At 58.6% G+C, this 25,672-nt stretch overlaps 2 protein-coding genes across 4 annotated transcripts; one reads left to right on the top strand and one right to left on the bottom strand.

Moving 5' to 3' along the window:
* Positions 1-377: 377 nt before the first annotated feature.
* On the top strand, positions 378-16,039 carry LOC111151373 (xylosyltransferase 2). 2 transcript variants are annotated; one of them, XM_022509356.1, is made up of 11 exons: positions 378-549; positions 6,703-7,195; positions 7,477-7,652; positions 7,912-8,114; positions 8,514-8,594; positions 8,981-9,197; positions 9,291-9,467; positions 9,736-9,998; positions 10,285-10,480; positions 11,108-11,441; positions 12,919-16,039. In XM_022509356.1, exons 1-11 carry the CDS (start codon positions 415-417, stop codon positions 13,239-13,241), a joined length of 2,598 nt encoding a protein of 865 aa, XP_022365064.1. In that variant the 5' UTR covers positions 378-414; the 3' UTR covers positions 13,242-16,039. The 2 variants fall into 2 exon arrangements, with proteins under 2 accessions (XP_022365064.1, XP_022365063.1); XM_022509355.1 differs by having other exon boundaries at positions 10,285-10,489.
* Positions 16,040-20,522: 4,483 nt separating this feature from the next.
* Positions 20,523-25,582, bottom strand: LOC111151339 (mitochondrial ribosomal protein L27). 2 transcript variants are annotated; one of them, XM_022509282.1, is made up of 4 exons: positions 25,516-25,582; positions 23,112-23,237; positions 22,602-22,669; positions 20,523-20,928 (listed from the first exon to the last, which is right to left on the bottom strand). In XM_022509282.1, exons 1-4 carry the CDS (start codon positions 25,553-25,555, stop codon positions 20,722-20,724), a joined length of 441 nt encoding a protein of 146 aa, XP_022364990.1. In that variant the 5' UTR covers positions 25,556-25,582; the 3' UTR covers positions 20,523-20,721. The 2 variants fall into 2 exon arrangements, with proteins under 2 accessions (XP_022364990.1, XP_022364989.1); XM_022509281.1 differs by having other exon boundaries at positions 23,112-23,243; positions 25,516-25,576.
* Between the last annotated feature and the right edge of the window lie 90 nt (positions 25,583-25,672).

The raw sequence follows: 25,672 nt of genomic DNA, 5'->3' as shown, positions 1-25,672 counted from the left end.
GCGCGCCGCCCCCCCCCCCCCCCCCCCCCCCCCCCCCCCCCCCCCGCGAGACACCAGGCGGCGAGCGACGGTTTGGATAGCCGACCTCTCCACCAGCGGGTACAAATGGGCTAACGGTCCAGGACCAGATGAGCGCACGCGGGAGCCCGCCGCAGACGGAGACAGAGAAGGGACCGCCTGGGAGGCGGACCCCGCGCCGCCCAGGCGGGCGGTGCTCGGGCGGGTCTAGGCTCCGCCCCCGGTTTGCGGGGCGCGGCATTTCGAACCCGTGGGCCCCGCCCCCCGGCCCGCCCCGCCCCAGCGCGCGCCCGGCCCGCCTCCTTGGGAGGGGGGAGTCGGCTCGGTCCGCGCCCAGCCGCGTTCTCGCGGCGGGGTTGCAGGGCTGGGCGCGCGCCCCGCGTCCCGGGCAGGAAGATGGTGGCGAGCGCGCGGGTGCAGAAGCTGGTGCGGCGCTACAAGCTGGCGATCGCCACGGCGCTGGCCATCCTGCTGCTGCAGGGCCTGGTGGTGTGGAGCTTCAGTGGCCTGGAGGAGGACGAGCCGGGCGAGGTGCTCCGACCGCCGGGCGGGCAGGCGGGCAGGCCGGGCGCGGGGGCGCGCGGGGTCCTGGCGGGGCTGCAGGCGGCCCCGGCCGGGGAAGTGGGGCACTGGCCGCGTGCGTACCGGCGCCGGCAGCCACCGGGAGCAGGGCGTCGGGCCCCTGGCGCCCCTTTCCCAGGAGGGCCCCACGGACTGTGCGCGGGGGCGGTGCGTGACCCGGAGGCCCGGGCCGCGGGCGGGCAGGGGGCCCGGGCGGGAGGAACGGGTCTCGGTGGGGTGGTCCCCCGCCCGGGGAGCTATGAAGGTCAGGCGCGGGGCGTTGGACCGGGAGGCGGGGCCGGGCCCGAGCCTGCTCGGAGGTGGGGAGCCCCAGGCCAAACTTTCTGAAGTTGGGAGGGGGCGGGGGTGTGCGCGTTTGGGCGGAGGAGCGGGGCCGAGGGACCCCGGGCATCAGCTCCCAGAAGCGCCTGACGGGCAGCCGTCAGTGGAGAAGTGGAGCTCGGGGCTGGAACTCAGTACGGCAACCGAGGGAACAGGGAGTGACCCCGAGGGAGAGGACTGGAGTGTTCCCCAGGCGTGGCTTTCTTAACCTGGGGTCTGAAGAAAGCCGCGGGTCTTCAGGAGGAGATGGCTGGGGGAAGTGAGCTGGTGAGTGGCTTCAGGACATTAGGGAATGCGGGGGGAGGCCTATAGCTCTTAGGGAATGGGGACAGCATCAGCTGGTTTAGCAGAGCGTCAGGCCCCGGAGCAGGGACAAACCTGTCCAGCTCAGTACCCAGATCCCTGCCCTGAGAGTGTCACTCACTTCTGGCTGGTTTTAGCTGGGACCCTGACACGTCGCTTCCCACGTTGGTCAGGAAGGGTCCAGTGGGGTCTGTGGCCATCTTGGAAGGTCCAGGAGATAAGCCAAACCCTGGCCCTGAGCTGTGGGCCAGTGAGCAGGGCTTCTCTGCCCATACCCCTACCCCCTCCGTTCTGGTGCTTCTAGGGCTCAGAGTCGGTCGCTCTGCTTGCCGTGTCCTCTTGGGTCTCTCCACCTGGCAGTGTGAAAGCCAAGGGAGCTCCATGTCCACTTACCCCTTCTACACCTGGGCAGTCTGGAAGGCCTGTTGTGGAGTCTGGGAGAAGGGCTGCCCTTGTCTCTTTTGGGGGAACCAAGAGGCTGGGATGTTGAGGGAGTCGTAACAGAGTCATGGGAGGCCATAACTCCAAAAGGAGCTGAGTGGGGTCGGGAAGAGGCTGGCTCTGTGACATGCAAAGGGAGTTGACTTGTTCTGTGTGGACCAGTGAGGAGGAGAAGGAGGAAGAGTGTTTCAGGGTCCATGTGAGAAGACGGGGCAGCTGCGACATTCTCCGAGGTAGTTGGGGAGCCCTCTGACCCTGGAGTGTGTGAGCAGAGGCCGGTGACCATTCTGGGGAGGGCTATAGCCTAGCCGCTGAGGCCTCACAGAAACCAGTGGCCCCCAGTTTCGTGGCTCAGTGAGTCTCTGAAGGGGCTGAGAGACTGTCCAGGCCTCAAATCCCTGCTGGCCTGCCCACAGCCTGGGGTGGGGAACTCTGGCAGTAGAATAGGGGTCCCACCTCCCTACCTCCCCGTCCAGGTTCCTGGCAGAGGCTGATAGGGATGGACTGGACTGGGATAGTAGAGATCCTCGATGACCTAAAGGTTGTGCAGTGCAGGCAGGCATTGGCACATGGACCCCTTCAGCAGCCCCCTCGCCGGAGCCGGGGGTTGCCAGGCAGCGCAGTGGGCTTCCAAGTCCGACCAGCCCACCTCCCCGTTCGGGGTCCACTTCCGGCCTTGCTGCCAAGTGAGACCACAGGCATGTTACCTAACCTCCTTCCAAGTCCTCAGCATTGACCGCACCCCCCCCTCAAGAGGGGATACTCACAGCACTTTTCTCACTGGGCCATCGTGACAGTTAAGTAAAAATGATGTCCGTGAAGCATTAGCAGGAGTTCCTGGTGCGTGCTACACCACTGGGAAATAATATGATCTCGGCTCTGCACACTGGGCCTAGGGATCCGTTCATCAGGTCAGTTGGTCAGTCAACAAAAGATGGTTAACTTGTGCTCCCTAACAGGCTCTGCTAAGACTGGGGATACGGAAATAAAGTAGACAAGGCCGGGGCGCCGGAGGGCAGGTGGTGAGCAGGGGGGAGGCTGACAGTGGGAAGGCAACTCAGTTGTGTTGAGGGGGGTGGTGGAGCTGGTGGTCGGGGAAGGCTTTGGCAGGAAGCATGGTGGGCGCAGGGGAAGAGGTGGACAGAGTTGGCGCACAGAGTGGGCATAGCTGGGTGTCTTCAAGAAATGGGAAGGAGGGTGGGGCATACTCCTCCTCGGAAGAAGGTTTGAGAGTTAGTCCGGGGTGCATCCTGGAGACCCTAGGGAGGGACCCAGGTGCCGTTGTAAGTGACGTGAGGTGAGGCAGTGGGGTCACGTGCGTTTCAGATGCGCACTCTGCCCATCTATGGAGGGGCTGCAGTGGAGACCAGGTCTGACTGTTAATGTCCAAAGAACCACTTTGTGGTTTTAAAAGCTTTCACAAACGTGGTCTCACCACTTACTTTAAACACAGCCTGAGATGTCTGAAGGTGGTAGGGTGTGGGGGAAGCCATTCTGTGTTCTCTGGAAGTGGCAGAGGACTTGAACACCTTCTCCGTGGGGAAGGGGGACCTCAAAGGCCAGAATGCATCTAGGCCAGAGGTCAGAGAGCGGGTCCCCACCCTCAGGAAGCAAAGGGGACCCTGACCTCAGGGCTACTAGGGAAAGTTCCTTTGGGGGGACAAGTATGGGGCCTTGCCAATGCCCCTATGAACATGGGTGGGCAGCGGTGGCGTCTGGCTTTCCACTAGGGACCACCCCCCATTCCTCACTGCTGCCTCCGGGCCCCCAGCTTTCTCTGGGATTGACCTCAGGGTCAGCCAGCTCCCTGCTGCACTGCAGGGCCCCAGCCTGCCCACCTCCTCCCTCATCCCATCCCCACCACAGCCAGCCTGGCCGTGTGCCCCACGCCCTGCCCTCTTGACCGACTTCCTGACTCGCCAGTACCGGCTTCCACTGCGCGCGCCCACAGCGGCTCTGCCATCTCTATCCAGCGGAGCTTGAGAACGAATGTCTTTCTCTGCCCATGGTGTCGCCAGGTCGGACATCACCAGCTTGACCTACGCTCTGCTCAAGGGACTATGCAGTCACTTTTCCTGGGGGCTGTGCGGTCCAGGGTGCCCTCCCCAGTGTGGGTCCAGAGTGAGGTCTACTCCCCCCTCCCACCCCGCCCTCCCTGTTGTGTTGTCTCCTCAGATGGAGAGAGACACCCCCAGCTCTCATCAGATCTCTCAAGAGATCAGAGGCTGGCTGGGTGCCGTGAGCAGAGAGTGTGGGTGCTTGGGTGGAGGAGCGGGGCTCTAGCCCTAAGGTAGCTGTCGGCCTGGCAGGCAGGGCGCCTACTGTGTGCTCTGATGGGAGGTGGTGAGGGGGCAGGGAAAACTCAACCTGATAGAGTCCACAGTGTCTAAGGGCCTTGTCGCCTCTTCTGACTTCACATTTGACTATTTCCTAATCCTTTTCCAGCGATAGTTAATAGTAATAATAATAATAAGGGCATTAGCATCTCTCAAATGCTGAGCCTATACCAAGAACCTTACACTCACTCATTCATTCATTCAGCAACTATTTATTGCCATTTCTCCTATTGCCAGACATTCTGCTGGGCTCTTGGAATGCATTAGTGAACAACACAACAAAAGCCAGGTCCTCATGGACATGCCATTCTTGTGAGCGATGAGACACCTGTAATAACACAGAAGAAATAAGGACATTCTAGCATGAGAAAAGGAAGGAAGTGCTGTGGGAAAAGTTAAGTGAAGGTCAGGGTGGGCCTTGCTAAGAAGGTGGCATCTGAGCAGAGGATTGAAGGGGACAAGGCATAGTAGTGGGGACATCTGGGGGGGGCATTCCAGGCACAGGGGACAGTGCATGGCAGGTGGTGTGGAGGGACACCTAGAAGGCCACTGCAGCTGGAGGAGAGTGAGCATGATAGGTTAGCAGGAGATGAGGTCAGAAAGGGAGGGGTGGCCGGAGGGGCGGCTAGACACGATTCACACAACCTCTGTGCACTCTTGGAGGGACTTGGGGTTTTTCTCTCGGAGGGGAGCCCATGGGTGGTTTGGAGCAGAGGGGTGGTGAGGTGGGGCTTGTTTTAACGGGAACACACTGGCTGCTTTGATGGGAATGGACCATCAGGGAACCAGAGGAGGAGCAGGAGGACCAGGGATGCTGGGCAGGGGTGGCCGTGATGGAGGCCGGGAGAGGTGTATTATGAAGGTGGCCCCAGCAGGGCTTACTGGTGGGGGACTGATGGGGTGTGAGGGAAACTAGAGTCAAAGATGACTCCTCAAGGGTTTCGGCCTGAATGACTGGAAGGAAAGGGTTGCCGTTAACAAGACAGGGAGACTGTCATAGAGGCAGGTCATGAGGAACAGGAGGAGCTCGCTTTGGGACTTGTGGGTTCCAGAGATCTGTCAGGCTCTCAGGGGAGATACCGAGGGCTCAGGCGGGCAGTTAAACACCTGAAGGTTCAAGGGAGCAGTCCGGGCCAGAAAGCGACACTTGAGAGCGGCTGGAGTTCAGAGGCTGCTCAAGGTCGTCGGGAAGCGAGGGTGAGGTTGAGCCCCAGGGTGGTCTCAGGAGATGAGGGAGGATGGGCCAAGAAGACGGAGAAGGAGCGGCCAGGGAGACAGCAGAAGCCCCAAGAGCACACCCGACAGTCTAGTAAGGAGGGCACTGTGGATCACAGGTCATGCTGTCTGTCGAGAGGCCAGGCCAGGAAAGGCCCATAACCCGTGGTGGGTGGCCAGGGAGGACCGTGGAGGGGCCTCTGGACGGCGAGGGTGCACCCGACGGCTGGCGGAGACAGTGCCCTCCAGGACACTAGTGTGCGCTCGCTCTCACGGATGCCCACATCTCTCTCCCATGTCATAGCTGAGGGACCTACTCGGACAAGGTAGGCATTCAGGGAGCAGTCGCACCGCTCTTTCCATGCCTCAGCCACCAGACATGAGCTGCATGTCCTCTGTGTGTCAGCTATACCGCCGGACTCTGGGACATGGGGCTGGTGTGACAGTCCCTCCCTTGGGAGCCCAGCCTGCTGGGGGAACGTCCCCCTCTGGGGGCAAATGGAACGGTTCTCAGGAGGGGACTCAGAGCCGGCTCTTGAAGGATGGGTGGGATTTGGTCCAGCAGGGAGGGGCACCAAGGAGGGGGACAGGGAGAGCTGGAGAAGATGGTGGGTACACCTGCCTTTCGGGAGTGACTAGGCCATCTAGGGGAGCACCTGGTTTGAGAAGAGGCCAGGGAGCCAGGAAGCAGAGTGTGGCAGCCGTGATTTCCCTTCTAGAGAAATCCCGCCGTGAGGAGCATTCAGGTGCCAGCCTCCAGCTGCAGGTGCCCTGAGGCCCCGCCTCAGCCTCCCAGCCGGTGACAGCGTGTGGCAGTGGCTTGTGCCATCTGCGCCATCCCCAGCAGCTGGCCCTGGTTCTCTCTGAGCTGCACTGTTGTCCAAAGCTCTTCCTTCTGTCCCCTCTAACACCAGGGACAGGCCTGCTTGGGTGTTAACTCAGCAAAAGTCACGCACTCTGACTCCGTCTTAGTCTCTGCCTCCCAGAGAATCCCCCCAATCTTGGGATCTCAGGCTTCCCCTCGGGGCTCCCCACCAGGCCAGGGCCCTTTACTCCTGCACTCCATACTCCCACGTGGACATTCTGTAGCTGGCAGAACGCTTTCCTTCAGTCTCTTCCTGGCCAGGCCCAGGTGGGACTTATGTGTCCTCTCCAGGGTCTCCACGCCCTTCTGCGACATTCATGTTCGTATTTGCTGAAAAAGAGCGGTGTCTGATTCCAGAGTCCAGGGGGACACGGGGCCCTGGGGTGTGAGCACGTGGGGTGTGGCTGCAGTGGTGTCCTGGAGGCCTGGTGGCACTTCCTTGGCCACTGCTCAGGGAGGCCTCCCCGCGAAGTCCTCCTTGTGCAGAGCCCTCCTGCGAATGACACTCCTCCTTGGAGGGCAGAGGATGAGGCAGCACCTTCTAGGCCTGAGGCCAGCAGGGAGCTAAAGAGCAGGAGGACAGCGACTGTCCCTGTGACCGTGACTGCCCATCTTTTACAGAAAGGAAGGCAGAGGAAGCCACGGCCGCTGGACCCCGGCGAGGGCTCCAAGGACACAGACAGTTCAGCCGGGCGCCGGGGCAGCGCGGGCAGAAGGCATGGGCGCTGGCGGGGTCGTCCCGAGAGCCCCGGCGTGCCCGTGGCCAAGGTGGTACGGGCAGTCACCAGCCGGCACAGAGCCAGCCGCCGTGTCCCGCCGGCCCCACCCCCAGAGGCCCCAGGCCGCCAGAACCTGAGCGGGGCAGCAGCTGGGGAGGCGCTGGTTGGGGCGGCCGGCTTCCCACCGCATGGAGACACAGGGAGCGTGGAGGGCGCCCCCCAGCCAACGGACAACAGCTTCACCCCCAAGTGCGAGATCGTGGGCAAGGACGCGCTGTCTGCTCTGGCCCGGGCCAGCTCCAAGCAGTGCCAGCAGGAGATTGCCAATGTGGTGTGCCTGCACCAGGCCGGGAACCTCATGCCCAAGGCTGTGCCCCGCCACTGCCAGCTGGCTGGTGAGAGGAAGAGACAGGGCTGGGTGGAGGGGTAGCTGCCCCAGGGCTGGGGTGCCGTGGCAGGACCCTTCTTTGCCAAGGGGAAGAAAGCTCAGAGGGCACCCCCCGCCAGCCAGGCTGGTGATAAAGTGCACTGAGCGGCCAAGGCAGAGCTAGGACTCGGGAGCGGCAGGCTCCAAGTCCAAGGTCCTTCCTTTGGAAAGCAGGCGGCCCTGTTCCCGCCTCACCCCCACCCTGTGGCCTGGGGAGAGACCTCACTGCTGCTCCTGCTCTCCGCTCAGGGAAGATGAGCCCCGGCATCCAGTGGGACGAGGTCCGGGCCCAGCAGCCCGCGGATGGTCCCCCGGTCCGAATTGCCTACATGCTGGTGGTTCACGGCCGTGCCATCCGCCAGCTGAAGCGCCTTCTGAAGGCCGTCTACCACACGCAGCACTTCTTCTATATCCACGTAGACAAGGTACCGTTGGAGGGACAGCACAGGGACCTGAGCGAGTCGCGCCAAGACCCAGCAGGTCACCGGTAGCCAGGCTCACTGGTCTGCCCGAGTGGCCTCCAGACAGGGGAGCAGGCCGAGAACGTGGGGCGCGGCCGGTTGGGAGCTGGAGCTCTGCCCTGTGGTCTCTCCATTCCGTGTCACTTGTCCGAGCGGGGGGCAGGAGGTTGTAATGCCGGGGGGCCCCCCCTGTGGCTGCTGAGTACCCCCGCATCCACTGCAGCGCTCCAACTACCTGCACCGTGAGGTCGTGGAGTTGGCCCGGCAGTATGACAACGTTCGGGTGACGCCCTGGCGCATGGTCACCATCTGGGGCGGGGCCAGCCTGCTGCGGATGTACCTGCGGAGCATGCGGGACCTGCTGGAGGTGCCTGGCTGGGCCTGGGACTTCTTCATCAACCTCAGTGCCACCGACTACCCGACCAGGTGTGGGCACTGCTCCAAGTCCTCCAGGGAAGAGGGGGAGGGGGGTCCTTGGGGTGGGAGGGTCCTGAGCGACTCCCTCCCCTCCTCCAGGCCTCATTCTGGTCCCCGGACCACAGCCCCGGTTGAGGGGAGGGCCTGGTAGAAGATCATGTCAGGATTGAGAGTGACAAGGGACTAGGAAGTGGACAGAGGCCTGGACCTGGGGTGCACGGTCAGAGGGCAGGGCTGGACGGGAGCTGCAGGTGCCCATGACCCCAGAGCATTAGCCCAGGGCAGGGCATGTGGCCTGGACAGCTCCCTGTTTGGCAGGGAGCTGCAGAGGGTGCCAAGGTGGGAAATGGGGCCTGAGCCTGAGCCGGTCCCCTCACACACACTCCTCGTGCCCCATCCCCTCTCCAGGACCAACGAGGAGCTGGTGACTTTCCTGTCCAAGAACCGGGACAAGAACTTCCTCAAGTCACATGGCCGGGACAACTCCAGGTGAGGGGTCTCATTACAGCCCCTCCCACACACAGCGGGATTGTAGGGCCTCCCGGCCAAGCCCAGATTGAAGCATGCTGGTCCCTGGGTGCATGAGAGAGCCTGCCCCCTGCCCCCCAAGACTGTCATTGTGGCCTGTCTGTCCCCCTACCCCCCACGACCTTCATCATGGACCATCTGCCCCCTCGCCCCCCATGACCTTATCATGGCCTGTCTACCCCCTCGCCCCCCATGACTCTCATCGTGGCCTATCTGCCCCCCTGCCTCCCATGACCATCATTGTGGCCCATCTGCCCCCTGGCCCCCATGACCCTCATAGTGGCCCGTGTGCCCCCTGGCCCCCATGACCCTCATTGTGGCCCGTCTGACTCCCACCGCCTTGGCAGGTTCATCAAGAAACAGGGCCTGGACCGGCTCTTCCACGAGTGCGACTCACACATGTGGCGGCTGGGCGAGCGGCAGATCCCGGCGGGCATCGTGGTGGACGGCGGCTCGGACTGGTTCGTGCTGACACGCAGCTTCGTGGAGTACGTAGTGTACACGGACGACCCGCTGGTGGCCCAGCTGCGCCAGTTCTACACGTACACGCTGCTCCCCGCCGAGGTGGGTGACCCGGGTCCCCCCTCACCCCCACTGCGAGGGCAGGGAGGCTGTGGGCTGTGGCCTGTGGCTCACCCCCCCCCGCCCCCGCTGCAGTCCTTCTTCCACACGGTGCTGGAGAACAGCCCGGCCTGCGAGAGCCTGGTGGACAACAACCTGCGGGTCACCAACTGGAACCGCAGGCTGGGCTGCAAGTGCCAGTACAAGCACATCGTGGACTGGTGCGGCTGCTCGCCCAACGACTTCAAGCCGCAGGACTTCCTCCGGCTGCAGGTGCTTCCCCGGGGACCTCCCCGCCCGGCCGCCCCCTGCCCAGCCTTTCTCTCTGTCCTTTCTGCTGGCAGAAGGGATTCAAGCTGAGCCCCCATCAGAGAATCTTGGGGTGGGGGGGCTTCCCCTGCAGCAGCTCTCGGGGCTCTGCTGGCAGTGGGAAGGGCCCCAGGAGGCTGATGTCTAGGCAGTGCTGGGAGGGCCCCCCCAGCCTAGCCACGCCACCTGGGACCTCCAGACCCCTTCACCCTCATTGCCTCTCCCGCTCCAGCAAGTCTCCAGACCCACCTTCTTCGCCCGGAAGTTCGAGTCGACTGTGAACCAGGAGGTCCTGGAGATCCTGGATTTCCACCTCTATGGCAGCTACCCACCGGGTACACCAGCTCTCAAGGCGTACTGGGAGAACACCTACGATGTGGCCGATGGCCCCAGTGGGCTCAGTGACGTCATGCTCACCGCCTACACCGCCTTCGCCCGCCTCAGCCTGCGCCACGCTGCCACCGTGACACCCCCGATGGCCTCCCCACTCTGCAGGTGAGACCTCCTTCTGACCTGTTGCAGGCCCTGCGCATGTGGCACCCTGTGGGGAGGCCAGTCAGAAAGAGACCACCCCTACCCCAGGGAGTCCAATGTCCAAAGCAGGGGAGAATGCAAATAAAGCAAAGAGAGCAAGAGCCAGGCACGTAGGTGCTGTGGGTGTGAGATTTGGGGCAAAGGACACGCTTGGGGATGGGACTACCCAGAGCCCCCTCCCTGGGACTCCAGGCCACGTCGGGTGTGCTGATGGCATCTCCCTTTCTCCCTGCTGGAACCTTCTTAGGTTTGAGCCCCGGGGCTTGCCGTCCAGCGTGCACCTGTATTTCTATGACGACCATTTCCAGGGCTACCTGGTGACGCAGGCGGTGCAGCCCTCAGCCCAGGGGCCGGCAGAGACGCTTGAGATGTGGCTGATGCCCCAGGGGTCGCTGAAGCTGTTGGGGCGCAGTGACCAGGCCAGCCGGCTCCAGAGTCTGGAGGTGGGACAGGTCCTCCCCTTGCTTTTTCCTGACCCCCAGTTAAGACTCCGGGTAGTAGGAAGAGGGGGACAGACACCACGGGAGGGATAAGGACTGGGTTAGGCCTTTCAGGACTGGGTTCACAGGCTCTCCCTTCCCAGTGATGGAGCTAGGGTCTCCCTGACAGGCGCACGCCAAGGGGCACCTCCCTCATGGGGTGCACAGAGGACATGCAGGGAGCAGGGAGATGACTGTATTGCTCTAGAGGGCAAGCCCAGTCTTTTATGACACTGCAGTGATTTCCTTCTAGAGGGACTTGGATACTCTATTAGGCTATGGAGTGTTCTCTGGCTCTTGGAGGCTGTGGCTTCATGTGGGGATGATCTCTGGGCAGGGCCTTAAACCTCAGCTCAGCCTTGTGGCTCCCACCACAACAGAGCAAGCCAGAGCAGGAGCCTAGGACAAATCTGAGAGCTGAGAAAGATCTTAGAGCAAATCCCAGTCCCAGCCTTTCCTTCTGCAAATGGGGAGGCTGGAGCCTGAAAAGACGCAGTGACTGGGCCAAGGTCACACAGACAGTTAGAGGCAGTATCAGAGTAGAGAGGACTTGTCCCCCCAGCGCCCGCCCAGCTGCCTCCCTCCCTACAGGTCGGCACTGAGTGGGACCCCAAAGAGCGTCTTTTCCGGAACTTTGGGGGGTTGCTGGGGCCTCTGGACGAGCCTGTGGCCGTGCAGCGCTGGGCCCGGGGCCCCAACCTCACAGCCACCGTGGTGTGGATCGACCCCACCTACGTGGTGGCCACGTCGTATGACGTCACGGTAGACGCGGACACCGAGGTCACGCAGTACAAACCCCCGCTGAGCCGGCCCCTGCGGCCAGGGGCCTGGACTGTTCGGCTCCTTCAATTCTGGGAACCCCTGGGTGAGACCCGCTTCCTCGTGCTGCCCTTGACCTTCAATCGCAAACTACCTCTCAGGAAAGGTAAGGATCTAGGCCCAGAAGCCAGACAAGATATAGAATTCACCAGGCAGGCGACCGGTCCCAAGAAGCTGACCGTCAGGGCTGACTCTCGAGTAGGGGAAAGGGGCAGGGCTGGGGCCTGGATGATCTGTCCCTTAGTATCCCTGTACCATGGTAGGGCAGTGAGGCAAGCTTTGTGGTCAGGTGGACTTGGCTTTGGAATGTAGTTCTGACATTTTGGTTGGACCTTTATCCTTGGTTACTTGGCCTTCAGAGCCGAGCCCTGGTCTTACTTGTTTAAAGTAGGAGGGATAGAACCATTGGAGGCCTCCAGGATGTGTGGAACACAAGTCCACTCAAACCAACTCCAGTAAAATGGGGAAATTATGGGAAGAATGCAGGGCTGTCCCCCAGAACCCAGGAAATGTCTCTGTGGGGCCACATGTCCCGTCTGTGTGTCAGCCCCAGGCACTGGCTTCTCAGTACGTGATATTGGCCTCTCCGTGTGGTAGAGACTGACCAGGGCCTCCTGGTCCCCGGATTCCTGGTTCTTGGGGCAGCAGAGCTGACTGAGCACCCAAACCACCATGTGGCTGGGTGGGCGGGATCCTGTGGCCCAGCCCACACTTAGGTGAGGCTAAGGGAGCAGGCTTGGAACATAGGCACAGGCTTCAGGTTCCCTCAAGAGGGGCCTAGGACAACTAACTAACCCCTGGGAGATATCAGGGATGAGTATGTGGGTAAACATAGCTTATATACAGTAGGTACTCAATAGGTAGGTGTTGTTTCCTTCCTCTGGCTCCATCTTATCACAGAGAAGATCGGGAGTAACCCCGAGATGGATGGGGTATAGGCGGGGGGCGGGGGCTGTAGCAGAGCCAGAGCAGACAAGCCACACCCCTGCTCTCCCGGGACTCCGAGTCTGATGCAGGAGGTGTGGCAGGTGGAGGGCAGCTGTCCAGCGGGCTGGTTTGGTGCTGAGCCCCAGTGAGCTGGAATTTTACAGAGAAGGGTGTTCTAAGCTGAGGAGACAAAGCCCATGGGCATCTGGTGCATGAGGGGAACAGAGGGTCAAGAAGGTAGGAGGTAAGGGGTGGTGGGAAGGGAGGCTGGCAAAGAAAGCAGGCCCCACAGCTGAGGGCCCGAGGCTCTGGGAACCCCCGGGGATGGCTGAGAAGGGGTTCAGGGGACAGAGACCAGACCATCATGGGAAAGTTACCTCCTCTCCCAAAGTGCCTTGATCTCACTGTTATGAATCCTCAAGTTGGGAATTCAGAGATTATGGCCTTGATTTCATGAAAGCGGATGGCGTCACAGGCCCAGAAAGTTCTGTGGGTCAGCACAAGGTCACAGGTCACTCAGCGCCCTGTGACTCCCTGGTAGAGCTGGGAGAGACCCGGGGGCGCCCAGACCTGCATGGGGAGGGGGCAGGGGCGGGGGCTGGCCTTCACAGAATTGGCTGGGCGGGGCCGCTCACTGTCTGTCCTGCACCCTGCAGATGACGCCAGCTGGCTACATGCTGGGCCACCCCACAACGAGTACATGGAGCAGAGTTTCCAGGGCCTCAGTGGTATCCTGAACCTGCCCCAGCCGGAACCCGCAGAGGAGGCCGCCCGGCGGCACACTGAGCTCACGGGCCCGGCCCTGGAGGCCTGGACAGATGGGGAGCTGAGTGGCTTCTGGTCTGTGGCCGGACTGTGTGCCATGGGCCCCTCCGCCTGCCCCGGCCTGGAGCTTTGCAGACTGACCAGCTGGAGCTCTGTGTCCCCCGACCCCAAATCAGAGCTGGGACCCGTCAAAGCAGACGGGCGACTCAGGTAGCAGGGCCCTGGCCTCCGGATGACCCAGGGATTGCACCTTACAGACAGCGGAGGGGTGTCCCCTCCCCACAGGCAAGAACCAGAGGCCCAGGCAGGCTACCCCTTTGAGCCATCAAGGATGGGCGCAGACGGCAGGGAAGGGGGGCATGCTCCTTACTGCTCACGGTTCTGCCGGGGACCCCAGCGGACGGCAGGAGTGTGGGGAGAAGGGCTCCAGCTTCCACACCCTGCTCTTCCTCACTTTCCCTTCTAGGTTTCTTATTGTTTGGGTTTTTTTGTTTGTTTGTTTGTTTCTAATGGGTGGTAGGGGGAGGAACTGGAAATGAAAGCTGTGCAATAGGGCTCAGAGCAGCCCCAGGAAGTGGGCCATGGCTCTGAGGAGCAGGGGCCTGACGAGCCCATCTGCTGTTGCTCTGGAGGAGGCCGGGCCTGCCTCACTCTCCGGGACCTCATTCCCCCAGCCTGGGCCTGTGGTGCTCATGGCTGAGGCTCTACGGGGGTACAAGTGCCACGCCAGGCTCTGAGGCCCGGAGACCAGGTGATTTGGGGGAGCGCTGCAGAGCTGGACTCTAGTGGGACAGTCTCTCTTCTTGTAGCCAGGGGACCATAGAATAAGGGGTGGGGCTGGCTCTCAGGCTTTCCAGCATGTCTGGCCCCTCGAGGGGCAAGGCAGGGCATCAGGGCCTGCTGAGACCAATGCAGAGTTTCCCAGGTACCCAGAACTACAAGCCAGACCTGGGCTCCCACGCTGCAGGGGTGAGCCCTCGGGAGCAGTGTGGGAAGAAAACTCTGTCGGGGCTCTCCGAAGAATCTAGAGAAGCATTGTGCCTGAAAGCTCCGTGTGCGGTCTGAAATACGCAACAGAAGAAATATATCTCTATCTCTCTAAGCCACCCTCCGTGTCCTTCCTCCCGGCTGCCAGGAAGCTGGCATTGTCTGGCCTTCCCCCGAATGTCTTCGCTGGTATGCTCTGAAAGCCATGAGAAGGTGGAAGTTTTATTTCCCTTGAGTGGAAACGGTTTAGAATCCAAGAACCAGAAGGGAGGCAGGAACCCATCTAGAGCAGCTCCCTCTTTTTCTGAGGGCCAGATAGGCCCTTGCTCATTGCCGGCCAGGAGGTCAGCACGAAAGCCAGTTCAGTTCTCAAGGGTCCTGACCCAGCACTTCCTCGGGATGCTGGCTTCTTTGCCTTTGGCCTCATCAGGGCCCATCCCACAAGCTCTCCTCACTCTCCTGCCCGGCTCCGATGTATGGAGCACCCCCCAGAATGGAGGCAGCCCCAGCCACAGCCTGGTAGTTCGCGTTGGAATTGTAGGGGCAAGAGTCACAGTGGCGTGGGTCCCTGGCCACCACCCTAGGCCCTGGGAGGGCCATGCTGGAAGGGTTTGTCCCACCTTTCTCCTCTGCCAACCCCTTTCTCCCTCCAGCTCTCCTGCTGTTGTCAGCAGGGGCTCCATATCAGACCTTCACGCCTGACTTAATGTGGGAGCCAGGGTTTCTCGGACCTTTAAAAGCCCTCCCTCGGAGGTCCTGCATAGGCCTGCTCAGCTCTGCACCGGGAACAAAGGGCTCATTCCTGCCTCCACTGCCACATGTCAAGTTTTCTTAGTGGCCAGGAGAGGGCGCCCTTGACTGCCAGGAAGGGCGGTGGCGGGGGATCTGTTCAGCCAGCGGGCGGGCATTCTGCATAGCATCTCATTGAATCCTTACACTGCGAGGCCCGCGCTTTAAGGATGGACATGCGGCACACCAGGAAACTGGAATGATGAGCCCGAAGTCACAGCCCTCCAGTGGCGGCAGTAAGCTCCTGGCGGAGGCAGGAGGCCTGCCTTGCACTCTGACCACCCCCTGCCCTCCCGAGAGCAGGTCGCCAGTGAGGAGCTGACAGCAGGAAGTCCCGCTACCTCGGGTGAGGGGTAGGATGACATCGTTCTGCTGCTATTTTTGTCAACCTCTGAAACTCGCCCTGAGTCTCTACAATTTTTTTTTTTTAAACACAAAAACTCTTAGGTCGATAAAAAGAAAAATTGCTAAGCGGGTCCCGGTAACGGTCAGAGCATTTACACTCTGTGGGCTGAGGACTCTCCATCCAGCTGGCAAGGTTCACCTGGGCTGCTGTTAGGTTAGCACAACAGTTTCCAGAGTCTTCATTTCCGAAATCAGCAGGGCCTGCGCTGTTTCTGGCCCTGCCACGCTCACCCCATCACACCAGGCCCTGGTTACTTATTACTAGCCACCATCCGCTGCCATAAACGCTCAGAGTTTGCACGTTGAGCCCAGTGGCTGGGCGCCCTGCCTGAGGGTTCTGAGTTCATTGGTGAGGCGGGAACCCAGTGGAGGCATGGATTCAGAGCTCCCTCAGGAGATCCTAATTTGTGACCAGCTCCACCCACACCGCTCCGGCAGGCCTGGGCTGACCTCCTGAGTTGGAAGCATTGCAGGACCCAGACCAGGCTCTAGGCTCCAGAACCCCTGGCCGGTTCAGAAAGCAGGTTTGGCTGCGGAGGCCAGCCCTCCCCGTCCTCTCCCCTGTGTGAGCCATGGAGGCCAGAGAGCAGCTTCTCTGCCGTTTTCCCCACCCCTGTCTTTCTGGAGGGTTAGCTCAGCCTGGAGGTTTGGACTCTGAGGCTTTGAAATCCTCCCCCCAGGCTGGGCCCCTGGGGTCAAGATCAGGATTCGGGACTGGCAGGATGAGGGGTGGAGGTGTTTTCCCCACCCCTGTCTTTCTGGAGGGTTAGCTCAGCCTGGAGGTTTGGACTCTGAGGCTTTGAAATCCTCCCCCCAGGCTGGGCCCCTGGGGTCAAGATCGTTTTCCCCACCCCTGTCTTTCTGGAGGGTTAGCTCAGCCTGGAGGTTTGGACTCTGAGGCTTTGAAATCCTCCCCCCAGGCTGGGCCCCTGGGGTCAAGATCAGGATTCGGGACTGGCAGGATGAGGGGTGGAGGTGTTTTCCCCACCCCTGTCTTTCTGGAGGGTTAGCTCAGCCTGGAGGTTTGGACTCTGAGGCTTTGAAATCCTCCCCCCAGGCTGGGCCCCTGGGGTCAAGATCAGGATTCGGGACTGGCAGGATGAGGGGTGGAGGTGGGTTGGCTGGGGCAGTCTAGACCCCATAGGCTAAGCACTAATTCCTTTGGAGGCAGGGGGAGCGCCTGGGGAGGGAGGCTTTTGTATTTTGTGGCCCTTGTGCCCAGTTTCTAGGGCAACCTTGGACTGCTTTGTTCCCTTGGAGGGGGAGCCAAGAGCAGAAGACAGCCAACTGGCATCCTGAGTCCCATTACCTGGGCCAATGGGAAGTGGCAGGGCAGAGTCCCCGGGAGGTGATCTGGAAGTAAGAAGTGCACAGGTCTGGGTGAGTTGGAGCCCCCCTGGCTGGCCAGCGGGTATGCCAGAAGCTGAGCCCACTCCCACCAACTTTTTCTGAAAGTCCTGGAGGGAGTTTTGTGGAGGCCAGGCCCACAGGGGAATGCCCTCTGTGGGACACACGGTCATGGCATGGCATTGACAGGTCGAGCAGGGCAACAGGGCAGAAGCCGACAAGCTGGCTCTGAGCCAGGGCCAGGGTTCCTGAGTTGGGGTGGGGGAGCCCTCTGGCTGTCTTCAAGGTGGCTCAAGGCTGATGCCTTGTCTTGCCACCCCTCTGCCACTGCCATTCTGCGTGCAGAGATCCCCACAGACAGTAGCCTCCTAGCTACTGTTGTGAGTGCCTCCTGTTGTCCTGAGTCCCGGGGTTGGGTCAGATGGAGCCCTGACCCCTTGCCATGGGCCGTAAGCCCAACCTCTTCATCTATAGGGTCACCTAGAGCAAGCCACTGGGGAAGAATGCTGTGTTTGACTAGGCCCATGCCAGCCGAGTTCTGGGATGCCACAGTCTGGAAGAATGGAGAAGGGGCTGAGTTCAGGCACTGGGGTCCTCTGGGGTCCTTGCTGGCCCCCACAGACCCACCGCTTGTAAGGGTGCCTAGCCCTTCCACAAGTTCCTTCCCCTCCCTAAGTTTGTCCCTCTCTGAACTCCTTACACATGTCACTTCCCTGAGCTGAAGAGACAGAATAAAGCTACACTGCTCTCGGGAAGCCTGGGTAGCTCAGTGGGTTAAGCCTCTGCCTTCAGCTCAGGTCATGATCTCAGTGTCATGGGATGGAGCCCCACATCGGGCTCTCTGCTCAGCAGGGAGCCTGCTTCCCCCCTCTCTCTGCCTGCCGCTCTGCCTCCTGTGACACCTCTCTCTCTCTTAAATAAATAAAATCTTTAAAAAAAAAAAAGAGAGAAAAAGTTACATTGCTCTCCTAAGTCTGCTGCGGGGGGCGGGGGGGCTTGATGCCCCCACAGAAAGGGAGCTGTGCCTCAGTTTCCCTTACATGTCAAGCTGATGCTAGACGGTCATGTCAATCCTACCTAATTTCTGGAGCGGGATTCCAACGTGGGGAGGTGAGGTGGGCCCATGCATGCCAGGTGCAGGCTGGGCCCTTGACTGTGCCTCTGGGGGGAGGGCAGTTTCATCATGGCCATCCTTTGGCTGCGGCTGGACCAGTGTGAGTTGGAGTGTGGCCAGAGTCTCCGCTCCTGCCACTTGTTCCAGATCCCCAGTCAATACACAGGCACTCCTGCCCCACAACCCTTCCCTTGCTGTTGCCCCCACCCCAATCCCAACAAAAGGGCACCTGCTCTCTGGCCAGGCAAGAACAAGTGTTCAGTATGGAAGGGGCCTTTGGGATCTACTCTATGGACCCTGCACCTTCCAGCCTGGGTTCCCCTGGAGCCGGGACAGCAGTGTGGAAAGGGTTAATAAGGTCCTTGCCTTCTCCTGCCTGGTGATTGTTATTGTTAATGGCGACCCTGTGCTGGGAGCTGCTGGTGAGGGCAAAGGTCTTATCCCAGCTCTCCCTCCCTAGCTCCCCTCCCTGGCTCCGCAGAGAAAGCCCAGAGCACTGACATCCGACAGGGAGAGGCCAGCCTTTCCCCAGGGATGGGGCACTGTGTGGGAGCCTGGGTACAGAAAGCAAAATGAATTGTCTGATCTGCAACCTCCGCATGCTCTCATCCTGCACCCCACACACGCACTTCTGGGTCGCAGACAGGACAGAGAGGTGGACACAGGAGGTTTCCTCTCTTCCCCAAAGAGCCTCAAAGTGGCTGCCAGACAGTGAGAGGGACCTGGTGGCTGGAGAGGAGTGGTGGCTCTCCACCGAGCACATCTCAGAATTGCTGAGGAGTGAGCTCTGTGCCTTCATCTCGCTGGAGAGAACTAAAGGGGATGGGGAGAGTTAACACAGGAACAGAAGGGACTGGGCTCTGTTCTCTCACCTTCTGACCCTGACCCTGCATCGGGGGCTGCACTGAGTCATCCTTCATGGTCCCCAGGACTGCCCCCTTCCCTGCTTCTACACAGTGGGATGCCCCAGTGAGGTCTTGGCAGGGGAAAGATGCCGAGATTCCCAGTGGATCCAAGTGAGGGAGGACCCTTGGGGCCGGCACCGGAGAGTCAGCGGAATGGTGTGGACTGGGGGCCTGAAGCCAGCCCAGGGACCCAGGGCAGCTAGGGGGAGGATGGAGTGATGCCTAGAGATTTCTGGGAGAGGACAGTGTGTGATACCCTAATCTTGGGCTCACCCTGGGGAAGAAGGTCCAGATGGAAGCTGAAGGGTGGTGTGTGCCTGCCTGGTTCCCTTGGCTTTTCTTGGTTACAGGGCTATCCCCAGATGGAAAAGGGATTCTGTGTGGAGCTGCCCCTGTGGCAGCTGGCTCACCTAACTGGCTAGGAGTACTGGGAAGAAGGACCAGCAGAAGCAGGTTCACCAGCGGACTGCACAGTGCTTGGGGATCTGGGCCTGCAGAGACGTGAACGTTTAGCATTCCTTGCCTCAGGTACTTTGGAGAAGTGAGCTTTTTTCATATTATATTTACACATAATGCCCAGTTAGAGCCCCTCAGACCAGGAGAAGGAAAGGGCCACTGATGGAGAGCCCCAGGATTTGAAAGGAAGCCCCACTTCACCTCTTTGGATGGAAGGAAGGACAGAGGACCCCAACCCAGGGGGCACCTGCTCTGGGATCCAGAACATCACTGGGGGGAGAGGAGACACGGGAGTCTGAGGCCCCAAGAAAGTATATGTATGGGCAGGTGGAGAGAGGCTGGGCTGTCAGGGGATGGCTGAATCCCTTCTTTCCTACCCCTCAGTTGCCATCAAGCTAGGAGGAGGTCCTAAGGTCACTGCCGGCACCACCACCCAACTGTGGCTCTGCTCGCCCAACCCCTGAAGCAGCCCCCTGCTCTGCTGGGGGGCACCACCACTGTGTTGGAGGGAAGCCTGCATCCCGCCCCTTCCTGCTTCTCCGGGGGCCTGGAGGGACAGTGCTGAGCCCACAGAGATGCCCCCAGCCATCTTCCCAGCTGGGCCTTCATACCTGAGATCTCACAAAAAGGGAGCCAAAGTGAAACTCAAGAAACCCTGGGTCACCTCTGCCCAGGATCTGCGCGTGGAGAAGCTGGGGTCATGCCCTGAGAGAACAAAGTGACAAGTTCAAGGCAGATCTCCCGAATTGTGGGGGTTCTGCGTCCCCAATCCCTGAAGCTCCTGCCTACCGGGCAGAGTCCTTGGAGGAAGCCACTGGACTCCACAAACCGCCTCCCTCCAAAGGCCAGGACAACCCTCTGCCCCAGCTGAGACTTTCTTCCTGGCCCATTCACCAGAAGCCAAGCCTCAAGGGTCTTGGGCTGGATAGACAATGAAGGCCTGCCCCAGCCCAACCTAGGCCCTGACTGAGTATTCCTAAAGCCAGATCCTTTGCTGCCACTTATGGTTTGAGATAAACCAAGAACCAGAAAAGGATGTGAGGTGAGTGTGTCTCTCTCCTGGTGCACGGAAAGAAGCCCGTTTGTCACCCATTCTGCCCCCTCATTGAAAGGACCTCGGTCTACCTGGCCTCTCTAGGCTGGACCCACGGAGTCAGGGAGGGATCTGCCATTCCGGAGGCTACAGCCCCATCTCCCTCCAAATGCAGTTCTAGGAGAGGACATGACCTTGTTTCTTCCTCTGTAGCCCCTCCCACCCACTCCTCCCAGGGCCCTGCCTGGCATGGGATCCCGTGGAGGGGGTGGGGGGGTTGCTTGTCTTCCTTCCCCTTGGAGAGCTGGTGTTAAAGCAATCCCCTCCTCTAACACATGCCCCTCTTCTCATTTCCTCACTCTGAGAGGCCCCTTTTCTCGGTGTGCGCCACAGAACGTGGGTAAGGACCAGAAAGCAGGTCCGCATCTCCAGCCAGGTCTGTCCTCACACAGCACAGACTCACGATTCAGCAATCTTTACTTCAGGCCCCAGGTCAGGTCTCCCAAAAGGCTTCCCCACCAGTCACTTGAGTCTTCTGCAATCACCACCAAGTAGACTTCTTCAGGAGGCCCTGTCGTTCCAACCCTCGACTGCCCCCACGGCCACCCTCTCCGGTCACCTGGGCTCCATGCTCTGTCCAATGGCCTCAACCAGGAGTTCAAAGCATAGCTACCAGTTTGAAGGTGCCCTCAGGCTTGGCAGGAACCACGTGGACAAAAGTCTTATAGAGCACAGCACCCTTGGGCAGCCTGGTGACCAGATCCACGGCCTCGGCGTTGCTGGGACTGGGCACATAGACCTCCTTCGTATATCGGACTACCCCCTCCTCCAGGGCATACAGGTACTTCTTCCTCCCCAGCCCCACCTGCAACACAAAGACCAGGTCAGCTGGGCCAATGGCCGGGTGGTCCATCCCAGGACTTCGGGACAAACTTCTCATAAGGCTTCAGGCTCTGGGCCCAACAGGCAGACCAGAGAGCTCTATCTCAGGTTCCCTTTCCTGCTGCCTGGTGCTTCCTGGACATCTATTTCTTTGGTGACTCTGTGACAAAAGAGGGAAAAGAAAACTCCCAACAGCCAATCCTTGTGGGTACTTGGTCCCTGAAGGCTGGGCTCTGGACCCACGTTTGTGCATCTAGCCAGATGCCACACCAGACAGATTCCCAAACCAGGCCCAGGAAAATGCCCCTGATCGCTGCGCGCCCCCCATCTGGGAGCTCGCCTCATTTAAAATTAAAAAACACTGTAGTTGTCATAGTAAACAAAACAGTGATCACAGTGATGGCTGCCAAAACGCAGTGCCTGGCTCTGGAGCCAGGATGCGGGATTCAAATCCCAGCACCACTACCTACTAACTACTGTGTGGCCTGGGCAAGCTGCATTACTTCACTGTGTCTCGATTTTCTCATCTGCAAAATGGGTATTGAGTACTTTTATGGGGTCCCCTTGAGGATTAAGTGAGTTAATCATAAAGCGCTTAGAATGCTGCTTAGCTCAAAACACGTTAGCTTTTTATTACTGCTGTTATTATTTTATCCAGTCCCAAGAGTTAACACACACAGTGTCTCCAGTTCTAAAAGACAAAGCTACATAAATACAATCAATTCATGTGTAAATGAGCATTTCTGACATAATTATTGGCCACTTTCAGTCTTTCTATGCCTACCAAAACTGCCAAAAAAGGGGCGGTGGGGGGGAATTAATCCATTACAAAGGAAACTAACTAACATTTCAGATAATGGGAAGAGTATAGAACAGGGGTGCCTGGGTGGCTCAGTCAGTTAAGCATCCCACTCTTATTTTTGGCTCAAGTCATGGTCTCAGGGTTGTGAGATTGGGCCTCCAAGACTGGCTCCAAGCTCAGTGGGGAGTCTGCTGCTCTTCCTCTCCCTCTGCCCCCAACCCCGCATGCTTGCACACACACTGGTACACTCTAATAAATAAATCTTAAAAAAAAAAAAAAAAGAAAGAAAGTACAGTACAGATCTGTGTTAACAAAGAAGCTTCCTACCTCAGAAAGTAATCTCAACTTGCCGAAAACTAAAATCCCTGCCTGATATGGACCTAATTTCTGGCACATACGCAGAATTGTGTTTTATTAAATTCAAGCTATCTTTCAGCCATCTCATAAGGAATACACTGAAATTGGTTTCCCAAGATTCAACAAGTATCTCAAATCACTAGGCATCTCCTCCTCTAACAGCTGGGGGTCAGAAAGGAGACCCAAGAGAACCACGCTGATGCCCCACAAGGCAAAGCCCAGTGACTGGGAGTCAGGCAGCCCCAGCACGAACCCCAGTTCTGTCCTATGGGCCCCCTACTCCCTAAGTTGCTGGCATCTTACCTTGAAAATGGATACCTAGTGAATCACTGGGATGGGGTAAGGATGAAATGAGATAATACAGGCCCAGGAAGCAAAACGATGCCTGGCATTTGCTAAGTACCCAATAAATACAACTGTATGGTTATCACTACCACGCTACAGAGAGATGTGGTCCTGGGAAAGAAGAAAGGGGAAAGGGCCACAGAGCAACTCACATGGGCGCCTGGATGCCAACGGTAGTGGCGCTGAGTCGCAATGATGTTGCCAGTATGAACGTAGTGACCTAGAAGAGAAGTCCGCAGCACACTGACTGTGGGCCCCAGTGATGGGCAGCACAGCAAACTGCTAAGAAAACATACTGGCCCTTGCTTTTCTGGTCCAGATGCTAACACCAACCTCTATGCATGGCCTTGGACAAAGCCAATTGCTACATTCTCGGACACAAGCAGCCCCTTATCTCCCTCTGCCAGTCTCCCCCTCTCCCCATGCCCCTGCCATTTTCCTCTCTTCTCTCATCTCACGGCCCAGGTTCACACCTATCTGATCTTCTGCAGGACCCTCTCCCCACCTCAGGTCTTATCTGCATCCGTAATCTGGAGCCAAGGGCTCTGGCGAGCTACTCGGAGTACAAGTCTGGGAGGGTACATGGTTTCCCTGTTCTGCAAAGGAATGCCAGGGACAAGGGACAGTGCAGCTGGGAAATGGAAACCAAGGCACACCCTCACCCTCCATTTTCTTGAGGCCAAAGCGTTTGCCTGGTGACTTTCCACCCAGGTTTTTGGAGCTGCCACCTGTCTTCTTGGATGCGTATCTGACGGCAAGAGATGCGGCCGGAGCGGGGCTCAGCAGGGCTGTCACTGCAGACAGAACAGAAATGCTGTTCAGAGAGGCTCCCAATCACTCATTCTCTGCCTCAATGGGCCATCTGCTAAGCTGAGAGGTGTAAGGGGGTAGCGGCAGGGGAGGTGAGGAAGATATGTAAGCAGAAATGCCACTCGACTGTGTTGGTTTTCAGGCAGTGTCTGGAAATCCTTGGCCTTCTCCCACAGCAGGAGACAAATCATTCTTTGTATTGTCCAGGGTGTATGCGCTGCATGAGAAGTGTGTGTGTGGCCGGGGGAGGCAGTGGGTAGTGAAATATTCATGGAAAAAAAAATAAACACCATGTGCCCTGGGTCCTGACACATTCAGTCCTGTTGAGGAGAAACAAACACCACAGAAATACAAGCCAGCAAGAAGACGCCACAGGGCTGCCCGCTTCAGCCTCACTCACCACATGTCCTCAAGGGTCCAGACACTGTGGAGGGGCTGGACCACAGAGCCCAGCAACAGGACACCCAGAGAGAGAGGGTCCTGCTTTGGCATCACCCACACTTTCGCAACCATCCACCATTCCCTGCACACCAAATACTTGTAAACAAAAAGGGCAGCTTCTCTGAGGGTGGCTCCCACAGGCTCTTAGCTAGTTCAGAAGGCTGGACTCTCATCAGCAAGCCCACCCAGTGCGGGTCCTGACCAAGAAGACTGACACCCTGCCCTTGACAACTGGCCTCTCCATACTCATTCCAAAATGCTCAATGGCATTTCTTTTTAAAAGGAAAGTGAATTAGGGGTGCCTGGGTGGCTCAGTGGGTTAAGCCTCTTGCCTTCAGCTCGGGTCATGATCTCAGGGTTCTGGGATGGAGCCCCACATCAGGCTCTCTGCTCGGCAGGGGGCTTGCTTCCCCCTTTCTCTGCCTGCCTCTCTGCCTGCTTGTGACCTGTCAAATAAATAAATAATTAAAAAATCTTAAAAAAAAAAAGGAAAGTGAACTAAAATTCATACTAACCAAGATGAAAGCCCCTTGCTATATGACAAGCATAGGGCTGGCAGTCCTTGCTTTCAGCTCTCCAGACTCAGCCATGGTTAATCAGGACTATACCAAAATCTTTAGAGAAGCCTTGTGAGTCTCTGGAGCCTACAAATTCAGAGTTCCTGAAACCAGGTTCCTGAAGTTTTAATGACAGAGAGTAGCTGGCACAAAGGACCAGAAATAAATACTTAGAAAGACATGCTAAATGCCCAGCACCAGGATCTACCTACCTTTAAATCTATTCTTTCGTTCATCCTCTAATTTATTAAGCTGAGGAATGGAGCTTTTATCTACATTATCTCTTTCACAAATCTTTGCTCTTCAGCCTACTCCCCACCCTCCATCTCAGAGGAAATGATGCTACCACCTGTGCAGATGCTCAGGCAGAAATCAAGGAATGATTGCAGATTGCTTCCCTTTGCTCATCTCACATATCCAGCTCAGGAGCCAACTCTGGGTTCTATCTCCAAAACAGATCCTAAAACCACCCATTTCCTCCAAGTTCACTGACACTAGCATCTTGGCTAAATCGTGTCTCATGAGGGCTACTACAGCTTCCCATTCGTTTCCCTCATTTCCACCCCTATCCCCTTTTAAATTCACATAAGAGCAATGGTTTGCTTCTCAACATGTAAAACTGGCTTATGTCATTCTCTTGCCCCTCATTCTGTTACAGGATTAGGCCTCCTGTCATCCTTTAGGTCTTGTCTTAGATGTTACCTCGTCAAAAGGCTCCCCTGACCACCAACCCCGCAAAAGACACAACACACACACGCTTTTGCTTTCTTTAAAAGCACTCGTCACGATTTACAACCAGTTTATGTGCGTAGTTATTGGCTTATCCACTAGACAGAACTGGTCCGAAAGACTCTCTTCATCTCTGCTGAGATCCCCAACACCTAACCTTACTGTTCTGGCAAAGAGACTTCAATCTGTTGAACCAGAGGGTTAACTTTCTGAGCTCTAGCGTGCCAGTATTTATGGATGAAGGTAATCCACGGAGTGGAAGCGGCGTGCCCACGTCACCAAACGCTAGGGAAGCAGCACTTGCGCACGGGGCAAAGAAAGGACACATGCTCCTCGCGCAACCACCCAGGGCCTGGCCCCCGAGATGTGTCACGTGGCCAGTGACAGCTGTCCCTCAAAGCTCGTGGGCAACCCCCCACCGGCGCTCTCCCGGCTCCGCGCCCAGGGGCCTCCACAAGGAACGGCCTCCCTGCAGGGTCTCCGTCCCGCCTGCACCCCTCGCCCCGCAACAACCACGGCGTTCCGTTACCAGCCGCCCGCGTCCTTAGCGCCAGCGCCGCCGACGCCATGTTTGCCGGACACTCGCTTCCGGCCTCAGAAATATGCTTCCGGTACCGGGCGATCTGCTTCCGGGACTTGCGCTGCAGTTGAAAGAGTGGCGCGAAGAGTCGCAGGTGAGAGTTGGC

The sequence above is a fragment of the Enhydra lutris genome, unplaced genomic scaffold (assembly GCF_002288905.1).
Source record: "Enhydra lutris kenyoni isolate GAN:26980312 unplaced genomic scaffold, ASM228890v2 scaffoldscaffold26, whole genome shotgun sequence".
NCBI classification, from domain to species: domain Eukaryota; kingdom Metazoa; phylum Chordata; class Mammalia; order Carnivora; family Mustelidae; genus Enhydra; species Enhydra lutris.
The sequence above is the reverse complement of the archived record's forward strand: the minus strand, read 5'-3'. Positions and strand labels throughout refer to the sequence as shown.

Coding starts and splice junctions, on each gene's coding strand:
- LOC111151373 (XM_022509355.1), top strand. CDS start 415: ATGGTGGCGAGCGCGCGGGTGCAGAAGCTGGTGCGGCGCTACAAGCTG. Junction 9,198..9,290: donor ACACGCTGCTCCCCGCCGAG/GTGGGTGACCCG, acceptor CCCCCGCTGCAG/TCCTTCTTCCACACGGTGCT. Junction 9,999..10,284: donor ATGGCCTCCCCACTCTGCAG/GTGAGACCTCCT, acceptor GAACCTTCTTAG/GTTTGAGCCCCGGGGCTTGC.
- LOC111151339 (XM_022509281.1), bottom strand. CDS start 25,555: ATGGCGTCGGCGGCGCTGGCGCTAAGGACGCGGGCGGCTG. Junction 23,244..25,515: donor GCTAAGGACGCGGGCGGCTG/GTAACGGAACGC, acceptor TTCTGTCTGCAG/TGACAGCCCTGCTGAGCCCC. Junction 22,670..23,111: donor TGGCCTCAAGAAAATGGAGG/GTGAGGGTGTGC, acceptor CTTCTCTTCTAG/GTCACTACGTTCATACTGGC.